We start from the raw sequence: 12,017 nt of genomic DNA on the forward strand, positions 1-12,017 counted from the left end.
GCAGAAACCCTATCAGGCAGGGCATTGTTGGCCCTGCTGAGGAGATTAGCCTTTATGTGAACAGCAATAGGAAGTAAAGAAAAAGTGTTAAGTCACGTAAGATATTTGCTCATTCACTTCCTCTTGTGTTCATTCTGTCCCTCATTTCAACCAATGTATTTGGTGTGGAAGTGAACTGGAATTGGCCTAAATCACTTGGCAAGTCTAATCTCTTTGTTGACAGTGTTTAGTTCAGGGACAAGTCAATATCATACAATTTGTCATTTGCTGAAGCTTCTGAGAAAGGGTCTTTTTTTGTATTTGGTAGCATGACCACATGATGCATAGAAACTTCTTTGGCCATGTTGAATCTTAGAGAGGGAAACCTGAAGATAATATTGACACACATAAAATACATCTGTGGAATGGAGCTTGGGGACAGAGTATAATCTGAGTCTTGGATCAAGCTGTAACTGAAACTAGACTATTCCTAAAATGGTAAGACAGAAAATTTATTTTCATTTGATTTAAACCCATCTAAGTTAGGTTTTTGTAATTTACAACATCAATATTTTTAACTAATATGCTTATATATTCATATGTATATATACATTAAATATGTATGAAGATCACATTTGCATTTTAAAAAGTTCATTTGGTTTAAAAGGAATTAATGGATCACATGGTGAGAAGCAGGAACAACCATTATGAAGTAGAATAATAAACTGGTTAGGACATGACATTGACCTGCAATAAAATGGTAGCAGTTGGGGCAGAGAGAAGCGATGGATTTAAGAGATATTTAGGATAACACACAGAAGACTTACTTGAATGTAGGGAGAAACATCTGAAGAAAGTTAAGAGTGATTTCCTCATTTTCCAGCTTGAACTACTGGCTTGGTGGCATCTCTCACTGAGATATGGAAATCAGACTGAATTTGGTTTGCCTGTTTAGGGTTCACAAAGAGAAAACAAATAAAGTGCAGAATACATGGATTTGAAATTTAATACCAGGGACTGGGGTGGAGATAGACTTGGAAATCACTAGTGTAAAGAGAGTAAATGAAGTTATTTAATGAGAAAGAACACAATTTAGTTTGCAATACCAATATTTAAGGAACAGGAGGAGGTTGAGAAGAGCAGCCAGAGAGCTGAAAGGCAGTTCTGGGTGTGTAGTGTTATAGGAAAAAGAAAAGATTGGGTTTAAGAAGGCCAGCCTAGTCCCTGATAGAGAATATGGAGGTAAAGTCAGATAAGACTGGGAATTCTCTTTTAAATCTAGGAAAACAAGGAGGTAGTTAGAGAATTTAGAACAATATTGGATGCGGAATTCAGATTGCAGAGGGTTGGGAATTAAGTGAGATGTGTGTATGTGAAAGTGAAATAATCAAACTAGACAAACTCTTTCAAAAGTTATTCTGTTTTGCAGTAAAACTTCTCAAAAAAAAAAAAAATCCAGAACTAAGTTATCAGTTCTCTTGTTATCTATGCTCAGGTATTTGGTGACCTCATCCAGGCCCATGTCTTTAAATATCATCAGTATGCCAGAGGCTCTCAAATTTCTATCTGCATAGCTGGAATCTATTTCCTAAACTCAACACTTGACTGTTCAGCTGCCTACTCATCGTCTCCATCTGAAAGTTGAATGAACAACTCAGACTTAAAACTGACCTTCTGCTTTTCTCCCAAGCTTTGCCTCCTGGAGCCCTCGCCTCAGTGATGCATCCAAGTTTTCTAGATGCTGAGGCCACAATCTGCACTCACTCTTAATTTTTCACTTTCTCTCATGCTCCTTATAAACTCCATTACTAAATACTGTTGATTCTACCTTGGAAATATAACCAGAATCTGACCATTTCTTACCTTGCCACCAACATCACTCCTTCTAGAATTATTTCAATGAGTCTCCATACCTAAACCTTTGCTGACTTTAGCAAAGTCAGATTTACATACTCACTTTCACAGACACACATCTCAACACAGCAGCCAAAGATATCCTTTTAAAAGGAAGAACCTCAAGAACTTGAGACCCTGCAGAAGACTGCAAGTACTATATTTCAACAGCAAGAAAGAAAAGGATTGGCATCACTGTTTGAAAAGAGTTACTCAATTATCAAGAGAGGAGGCTGGAAACTTCAGCCTAGAGGAGTGTAAATGCATGTGTTACTTAAACACTGCAGGGCCAAATACTTTGATCACTAAGATATGGAGTTCCTGATGGGCCAGTCTTAGTTCGTCAGTTCATATCATGGAAATCCTCATCCTGGTGGACCAACAGGAATTTTAAAACCCCTGAGGTTGGAGCTGACATAAGAGGCTTCAATAATTACAGTACTAGATTCTAGTTTTATTGAACACTCTGTCTACGGAGAACTCAGGCTGATTCTTTGAAGGCAACATGAAGAAAACCCATGAAAACAGTGTTGATGGAATTCATTCCTGTTATTATAGCTATAGTTTGTTAATATCATTGCTATATGATATTCTACTGTTAATGTACCCCAAGATATTAGATTGTTGAAGGACTGTTTGGAATATAGTTTGAAATAATCATAAATAATGCCACAATAAACATTATATGTTGAAAAAATGGAATGGCACCCTGATTCTCTGGATTAAGCCATCATCCTTACAATCATCCTGAGGTCTTATGTTATTTCTCTGACCTCAAATCTACTCCTCTCCCCCTTGGCTAGTCCATCCAGTCAAACCAGGCGTTAAGCAGTCTTCACACATGGCAGGTACTGTCCTGTTGCAGAGCCATTGTACAGGTTATTTTTTCTCCCTGGAATAATCTTAAGATCTCTACCACGTTCCATTCTTCCTCTCTCCTTTAAGTCTGCCTCCATGTCTGCTACGTGAAATCTACCTGAACACACTATGTAAAATTGCAATTACCTTCTTCAATCCTCTCATTTCTCCTATCCTGCTCTATTTCATTTCTTCATATAATTTATTTTGTATAAATTCACATACAATATATTTCATTTTCCTCATGATTTAGTCAGTCTCTTTCCTTGGATAGATGGAAAGGCTTAGAGGGCAGGGATTTTTTGTTTATTTGCCTGGCACACAGGAGTTCATGACTACTTGTGGAAGAGGAAGAGAGGGAGAGAGGGAAGGAGTAAAAAGAGAAAGAAAGAAGGAAGGAATTCATCCCCAAAGAGGAAGAAATAATAGGGCAGTCAATAGACTCCTGAAAAGTATTTTCTAAGATGGGAGCCATCTGAAGATACCCCTCTTCTGTGGGAGTCAGCAGAAGATGAGGATATAAGAGAATGAATCGAATCAGTTTTGAGAGTGTGAGAAGAAATGGAATCCAGAACACAGGTGATGGGATTAACACTGAACAAGTCCAGGGCTGCAGAATGGAATCTTAAAGCCTGGTAAAAATTTCCTCAAGTCTTCAGCAAGGGCGGACAGGCTAAAAATTTTTCCATGGGATTTGTATTGTTATGCAATAGTTGGTTTCTGGGATTCTGAGACTGACTCCTTCTTGATATCAGGGCCTGGCAATTTTTAACCAAGTCTTCCCCACTCTGCTACTACCCTCAACCTGTCTGTCCTAGATAGGCCAAGGGATAAGCTTTACAACTGGAGGGAATGATCAAAGGCTGAGTGCTGATGCAGGTGAATCGGGGTTACTAATTGGATCCCATGATGAAGTGCTGCTGTGTAGTTTGTTGTTTCCTGTTTCCCCCCAACACAGATGAGGTTATCTGCTATGATTTAATTGTGCTGCTGGTAGTAGGCTTTAAGGTAGGAGGACAGGGAGGTTTAGTTTTTTTTTTTAATTATGAAGAATGGGAGAATATTAGGAATTGCTGCTGTAGTAATAGGTAGAGAAAACTCATTGGGAGAGCAAAAGCACAGAATTATGTGTAGTTTAGGTTAATGACATGAACTCATGATTGCTAGAACTTGCCCAATTGTGCAATTTTTCTCAGTAATGCTCAACATCCCAGGTGCAGGGATGGAACTTCAGCCTCAGGGTTATTTATTTTTTCTTTAACCAGGTAAGTAAGTCATAACAATGGGGCAATAATTCAAAGCAGCAAAAATATTTTGGCTGAAGTGATGAACAATGAAATCTAAGCTAGGCGAAGAAGAGAGTAGAGATTAAAAGAGGACCAACTAGGAATAAAATGGAAATTTTTATGGATATTAGCAGTGATTATCCAACTTTAACCTGTGCAAAAATCAGAACCAGATCCTGGAATTTTTGTTCACTAAGCCTGTGGTGAACACCAAAATCTATTTCTAACATATACCCTGTTGATTCTTATGTAATAAGGGCATGGATCAGTTTTTGAGAAATGGTGGATTTGAAATTATATTATGTTTAAAAAAATTATGTCTTGAGAGGGTCTGAGAGGGAGGGAGAGAGACAGAGAGAGAGAGAGAGAGGGAGGGAGAGAGGGAGAGGGAGAGGGAGAGGGAGAGGGAAGGGAGGGAGAGAGGGAGAGGGAGAGGGAGAGGGAGAGGGAAGGGAGGGAGAGAGGGAAGGGAGGGAGAGAGGGAGAGAGGGAGAGAGGGGGAGGGGGAGGGGGAGAGGGAGAAGGAGAGGGAGAGGGAGAGGGAGAGGGAGAGGGAGAGGGAGAGAGAGAGAGAGAGAGAGAGAGAGAGAGAGAGAGAGAGAGAGAGAGAGAGAGAGAGAGAGACTATAAGCATGAGCTGGAAGGATAGGTGGTTGTAGTGTGATGATGAATTTATTATCTCAAAGTTGAAATATCTCTGTCTGAATGGTGAAAGCCTCAATGTGTGCCTAAAGGAGTGGGTGGCTGAAGTGGAGTGGAGGTGAATATCATCAGAGGTGAAGAGGTCAAAGTACAAGAAAACCTAGCTTGTCCATGTAGACCTTGAAGCCACCCCAAATGATGCAGTACTTGGAATAGAGAGAACAAACCATGAACAAAGTTCAAGGGCATTGGTAAATGAAGGGTAGAGAATGACAGGTGCATAAAGATATGAGACAGAGGGGTGTAACTGGCTAGAAGTTTTCCCACAATGGAGAAATGAAATCGGCTATTATGAGTAATTGTTTACCAGGTTTTACATAGATTAGGCCATCAGACGACCTTCATATGAAGCTGATGCTATTTCTACTCCCCTTTTATAATGAGGAAAATGAAACAGAGGTTTTGCAGGTTAAGATCTCCCAGTTCTCATCTACTATGTTGGGTTGACTGTCATAAAATGATAAAAGGTGTTTTAAGACATTTCAACTTTAAAAAAAAGTTAGATCTCCTGTATATTGTTAGCAATGAGGTTAACTTTGGAAAACAATGGAAATATTTATTTAAATTCATTGGTGCTGAAATATTTGTTTTTTAACACACAGCAGGGGGCAGCACTGAGTACAAGTCCATACTAGGCCATGTAGTGGAACCCTCAGCGTGGTTTGCATACATCAAGACTTCGGTTTACTCCATGCCTTGATGATTTCCTCAGCAGCATCCAGGGTGCTGTCTTTCTGTAAATTAATGAAATGATTACAATCATTACATACCAACATAAATTCAAGATGAATAAGATTTAAATACAAAAGATATAAACCATAATAACACAAAATGAAGATTTCAGTGAATAACTGATCTTAGGTGAAGAAAAATCTTCAAAGTTAAAATGTAAATGCAGAACCCTCAAAAAGGAAAGTAGTTAAATTAATTATAGAATTAAATCATAGAGAAGAGCTTACACTGAAAATTAATAGCAGTCTTTTCTCCCATCTCCATTTGTCCTTATTAATCCCCCCAAAAAAACCAACCTTTTACAGCAATATCTGGATTTAGTTCTAATGCTTGCCAACAAAATCTAAATAATATGCTTATTATTCTATTTCTTTGTGAATCTAACATATTTTCATTATAATTCACTTTGACCAAAAATTTTAGTTCATGAAAGCATTTGCCCACCCAGAAATTTGTGTCCAAATGTTTATAGTGGCATTATTCATAATTGCTAAAAATGGAAACAATTCAAGTGTCTATTACCTGATGATCAGATAAATAATGAATGTGCTACTGATGCTTAAAACTGCAATTAGTGCAACTGATCCTTTTCTTGTAAAGTAGGCATTTGAATTTCTTTGAGTAGCTTATTTGACTTTTTTCTACTTTTAAAAAATTTTATAAGAGTGCTTTACTTGTTCAGTATAACCATTTTATGGTATATAATACATAGACTTCTCAGTTAAAATATTTTAGCTTATGTAGTTTAATGGATTAACCATACAATTTGCTTATAGAATATGAACTATAGATTTGACATAACTTATCTTAATTGCTTATTGTCAAAAAAATATTTAGTTTATTTTAAACAAGACTTTGCCTTTTCCTATCAAAATTTCAGCTATGATCATCAAAAAATAATCCACTTAGTTCTTGAATTGGTTATATGTGCTATGACATAAAATTAAAGAGTAAGCAGCAAAAAATCAGCTTTGGGGTTTCCTCTTCAGTGCTTCTTCTTTCTCTTCCCTCTCTTCTAGAATGATTCAGTATGAAAGCTAATAGGTGGGGCTGGGTGCAGGGGAAGTCCATGTGTGGAGGCCAGGGACCTGCGCAGCCTAGTGCAGGATGCTGCAGCCAGAGTAGGATGAGCAGGGTGACCAATTTGGATGGCAAAAGGTGGGCAGGAGCAATGGTGGCAATGACCTGAAATAGGGTAGTGCAAGTAATGCATCCGGGAGGTAGTGGGCCCCATGCAGGGTTCTGTGCCCTGGATGTGGTGAGGCAGGCACACAGCATGCCTGTCACAGCCCAGAAAGGGACAGGGAGGTTCCTATGTAGTGAATGACAGAGGGAGTGTGGTGCAGGCTGTTGGAGACCTAGTGGAGGGCACTTCTTCCAGTCGGGTGACAGAGCAGGTCAACATGGGGTGTGGATGCAAAGATAGGGTGAGAACAATGACCACATGGGGGAGGTGACAGCAGCTTGGTAGAAGAAGCCTAAGTTGGGTAAAGGGCATCCACTCAGAGACTTGGGGATTGGGTGAAAGTAGTTACAACAACAGAAGAATGATTACATGCAGAGGTATTGCTTAATTAAGTAATTAAGTAACGAGAATCACTATTGAGGGAGGGAGTTCAAATATGAGAAGGGAGAAAATTATAATAAACCCTGTTGTGGCTTTTAACATGTTAGATGTAGGTATTCGTGCAATTGGCCCTTTGTATCCACTGGTTCTGCATCTCAACCAATTGCTGATTGAAAATAATTTAAAGAAATTACTTTTATACTGAACATGTATAGATTTTTCTTATCATTATTCTCTAAGCAATATAGTATAAGAATTATTTTCATAGCATTTGTATTATATTAGATTACAAATAATCTAGGGGTGATTTTAAAGTATACAGGAAGATGTGTATTTGTTATGTGCAAATACTATGCCATTTATATAAGAGACTTGAACATCTGTGAATTTTGGTATCTGTAGGGGTTCTGGAACCAATTCCCTTGGGTATTATGTATAAATGTGTATGTATTTATGTGTATAAACTCACATATTCCCAACCTCTGTCCACTGTGAGGAAGGGTCTGGAATTAGCAATACCCCAACAGTAGTGACATTCTTAATGTCCAGATCTTGGTTTTTAAACACTACTCTGCACTTAAAAGAACCAGGCCTCCTTGGAAATAGTTGACTCCAGATTGTGGTAGATAATGATTAGATGAACTAGTACATCTTCTTAGGCCATAAAGTAAGAAGATACCCCAAAATGATGGAGATGCATCAAAGGAAATAGAAGGCAGCTTAAAGGAGCTCCTAGTGGCCAAGTCTGGGAAAATATGACTATTAAAATATCCAAGGATAGTAGTAGTAGCAGCAGCAGCAGCAGCAGCAGCAGTAGTAGTAGTAGTAGTAGTAGTAACAATAATGATAATAAATTACAGCCATTATAGCCCATTGAATAAAACTGGAAGCTGTGGGTTATTACTAATACTAAGGAACAGGTAAACTGAATAAATTATTGGATGAGATATGGAATATTTTCAGATCTTCAAAGTACCTTACCACAAAATACTTAAGATTTTTTTTTAATGGAAAAAGTATAACTTTACAATAGACAAGGTAGAAGAGTACCACTTTAAGTGATTGAAGTTAACACCAGCAATAAAAAGAACAATTGAAATTATGTGTCATCTGTTGCAATAAAGGCACTACTTTTGTGGTTTTCTTACAAAGTAAACAGCCCAAATTTAATCATAGAGAAATATCAGACTTAATTGAGGGACTTTCTTCAAAATAATGGGTACACACACACACACACACACACACACACACACACACACACATCAAGATCATGAAAATAAAAAAAACCTGAGGAGCCATTCCAGTTTGAAGAAAACATGATAACTAAATGCAATGAATAAACTAGCCTAAAAAGGTTGACATAATTCTGGCGTGGATTTACTTCTTCGTTATAAAAAGGGCCTTATTAGGACAATTAATGAAACATGGATTAGATGTGAGACTTAGATGGAGATAATAATATATCAATGTTAACATCATGACATTGAGGGTTTTATTGTAGCTTTGCAAAATGTTCTTGTTTATGGGGAATATGCAATAAAGTATTTGGGGTGAGGGGACACTGTAAGTAATTAAGTTGATGTTTTTCCTTCAGTCAGTCTCCACCTATCTCCACCAGCCACTCAGCTCTCTTAGTTCTCCTCTGCAGAGGCAATGCTGAGATTTTATTATGTATCTTTCAAAAGCTATCTCAGGTATTTATAAGCGTCTATTTCTTCCTTTTATATACATGATACTGTTCTGTGCAAATTGTTCTGTTCCTTGCTTGTGCTCTATCATTCTTTTCTTGATGTAAATATGCTACAATTTATTCAAGCAGCTCCCGCTGGTGAATATTTGTAATCTTTTGCTATTACAAACAATGCTTCACTGAAAATCCATGAACATGAGTCAAAATGTTCAAGAAAAAAAATCCACAGAAAAACAATCATAAAAGTAGAATTTCTGGGCCAAAGGGCATATGAATTTGCATTTGGATGGAAACATTTGAAATAACCACCACAGAGATTTTACAAATTGTACTCCTACTCTTAAGGCGTGACAAGTATTTTATGAAGTTTTAGTTGCTGCCAATCTAATACATTAATAAAATTTCACTGCAGTTCTAATTTTCATTTCTCTTGTTATGAGAAAAGTGGAGTGTCCTTTCTTTCAGAAGTTTGACAGCTACTGAGGATTTTACCCATAACATTGTAAAGTGCTGTTTTCTACCTTATTAGTTTTATCAACTCTGAATCCAACCTGTTTTCTTTAGATTTCCATTTTCTTGGCATGTTTTTGTCATCTTTCTCTAAGGACTTCCAGCTATTGCTACACTCTCCTCCAAAATCAGATGCTGGTATAGAGAGTCTCAGTTTACAGAGATCCTCCTCTCTGGCCCTCCAGGAGGCCTGGCTGATTTTGTCTGGAGGCCCAAAGAATTATTTATCTTTGAAGTTCAGTATATCAAACAAGGCATACTCCATGTCATTCATTGTTTCCCACATTTTCCTGAGACCAGGCACTTTCTTTAATCTTTAATTTGTGTTTTATTTCATTTTTTTAAAATGGAAAACATTTTGAAAATAAAGCTATAACATTCTTTTCGGGTTCCATTTGTTCTACAAATGGACTCCCCATACTTCATTTTTCTTCCACTTCCATACTTTTTCTTTTCTTTTTTATTTTTTTTATATGTAACACATCCTTTTTTTTAAGAGAGAGAGAGAGAGAGAGAGAGAGAGAGAGTCTGAGAGAGAGAATTTTTTTTCTTAATATTTATTTTTTAGTTTTTTGGCAGACACAACATCTTTGTTTGTATGTGGTGCTGAGGATTGAACCCTGGCCGCACGCATGCCAGGCGAGCGCGCTTGAGCCACATCCCCAGCCCCCACTTCCATACTTTTTCTAAAATTATAAAATTCTTTATTGCTTTCCATTTCCTTTTCCTTATTTTTCTCAATCCTTAACATGCACATAGTTTTACTGTCCTTTGTGATATTACCAATGCCACCCATAATTCCCAATAGCTTTATTTTCCCTTCAGTTTCCTGCCTGAGCTCTGACAAGTACCATCTCATCTTCTTATATTATCTTATCCTATCTTCTCTGAACTTTAAAATTCTCTGCTTTAGTCTGTTGTTCTAAAAGTTTAGAGTTTCAAATGTCACAATTTTTATTAGTTCCATGGCAACATTTTCCCAGTGAATGGTCTGTCTGACATTTGTTTTTCCTTGTGCTTTTCTCTTTTCCTTATGGCATCCTTTTAAAAGATTCATAGCTGGTCCTTTTTAATTATTAATCACTTTCTACTGAATTTCCTAGGTAAGCTCTCACTGCCAGCACACACACTGTTCCCAGGGTTGTACATAACAATGGTGCTACCCCCTGCCTCTGTCTGATTTGAAGATATATCTGCAGATTTGTGTAAGGGAGGAGCAAGGACACTACTAGAAGACAGCAGAAATTCTTCCTGGCTCACAGCGTAGTTTAATACAACTGAGGGAGAACTCTGTTAGGGGAAGGTCTTTTAGACTTCATTTCTTCCCAACTAATTAAATGGTTGCCCCTAATTTCATGTATTTCCTCCACATTGAATCAACATAATTCTGGCAGTGATGACATGGCTTAAAGAGGAAATCTACAGCCTAACCAGAATCTCTTTTCTATCCTGCCTAAGCAGGATCATCCATAGGTATCCTCTCTCTGCCATCACTTCCACTGTATTTGGTAACCCTAACCCTCACCCACTGGGGAATCTCAATTAGTTTACCACTCTCCTGGCTGTTTTTGAATATTTTCCAAAAGAGAAAGGGAAAGGTCTGTGTTTACCATTTTAAAACTGAAGTTTTGTACTACTCTTTTTTTTTTCCCCTGTTGGTTATGTTTATAGACTCAAATACTAAACTTATAAAGTGGGTCCCTGAGTTAAGATGGATTATTTTGACTTTAGGGTGGTGCAAAAGTGACAGGCATTGAGTAGAAATCAGATGTTGAATTTTGATCTTTTCCCTGGTTAATGATAGATGCCGGGCAGTAGCAATGAACTGTAGTTCCCAGTGAACCCACATGTGGTCATGAGGGTAAACAATTGGTGCTCCACAGCGTACTGTGTTGCTAAGCTATGAGGTTCAGTAGGTTAGGTGTACTAAATGCATTTTTGACATACATATTTTCTACTGTGTTTATCCAGATGTGACCACACTGTTAAGTGAAGGAGCACTTGTACCTGTTTCTAGAGCCACTGTAAGATAGTATTAATTGCCTTACTTTTTCGTTTTCATTACAATCAACTGAATACTTACATTGTAAGATTGCTAAGGTTTTTATTCTGAACAGTTCTTCCTCAGTTTGTTTATAGGTTATCTCTAGAGGTGGAAAACAATGTTTACATTATTCTGACTAGGACTATGGCAGAGTCAGTTGATATAGAGTGCTTTGATCACAGTAAGGCTATTTTCAGTAGCAGTAACATCTATTTTATTTTATTTTTGTACCAGATATTGAACCCAGGGGCACTTAACCACGGAGTCACATCCTTAGTCATTTCAATTTTTTTTTTTTTTAATAAGGTCTCTCTAAGTTGCTTAGGGCCTCACTAACTTGCAGAGGCTGGCTTTGATCTTGCAATCCTTCTGCCTCAGCCTTCCTAGCTGCTCAGATTCCAGGCGTGCACCACAAGGCCCAGAGCAGTAACATCTTAAAAACTGGAAAGATACCTTCAGAAAACTTTGAGTGCAGGTCTGATGGTGATGAGTTCTCTCAGCTTTCATTTTCAGGAATGTCCTTCATCTTCATTCTTGAAGGACATTTTCCTGGATAATACAGGCTACAAGGCTGACATTTTCAACAGTTTAATCATGATATGCCTAGGTGTTTTTTTTTTTTTCCTGTTGTTTTGGTTTTATAAATCTTGCTATATAAGTTCAGTGAGCTTTTGAAATCTTTCAATTGCTTTTTACCAAAATGGGAAAAATCTAACTGTGACTTATTTTTTCCTCCATATTAGAGATTGAATACAG

The 12,017-nt window shown here is 37.6% G+C and overlaps 1 protein-coding gene across 5 annotated transcripts in view; it reads right to left on the minus strand.

The window, feature by feature from the left end:
- Positions 1-5,291: 5,291 nt before the first annotated feature.
- The window catches only part of Kyat3 (kynurenine aminotransferase 3), a 49,801-nt gene continuing 43,075 nt past the window's right edge, over positions 5,292-12,017 (minus strand). For all 5 annotated transcript variants that reach the window (XM_026403327.2, XM_026403324.2, XM_026403326.2 and 2 more), the window contains one exon: positions 5,292-5,452. In XM_026403327.2, the coding sequence (XP_026259112.2) occupies positions 5,390-5,452 (63 nt within the window). In that variant the 3' untranslated portion in view covers positions 5,292-5,389. The remainder of the gene's footprint in view (positions 5,453-12,017) is intronic.

Source organism: Urocitellus parryii, chromosome 11 (assembly GCF_045843805.1).
Source record: "Urocitellus parryii isolate mUroPar1 chromosome 11, mUroPar1.hap1, whole genome shotgun sequence".
Classification (NCBI taxonomy): domain Eukaryota; kingdom Metazoa; phylum Chordata; class Mammalia; order Rodentia; family Sciuridae; genus Urocitellus; species Urocitellus parryii.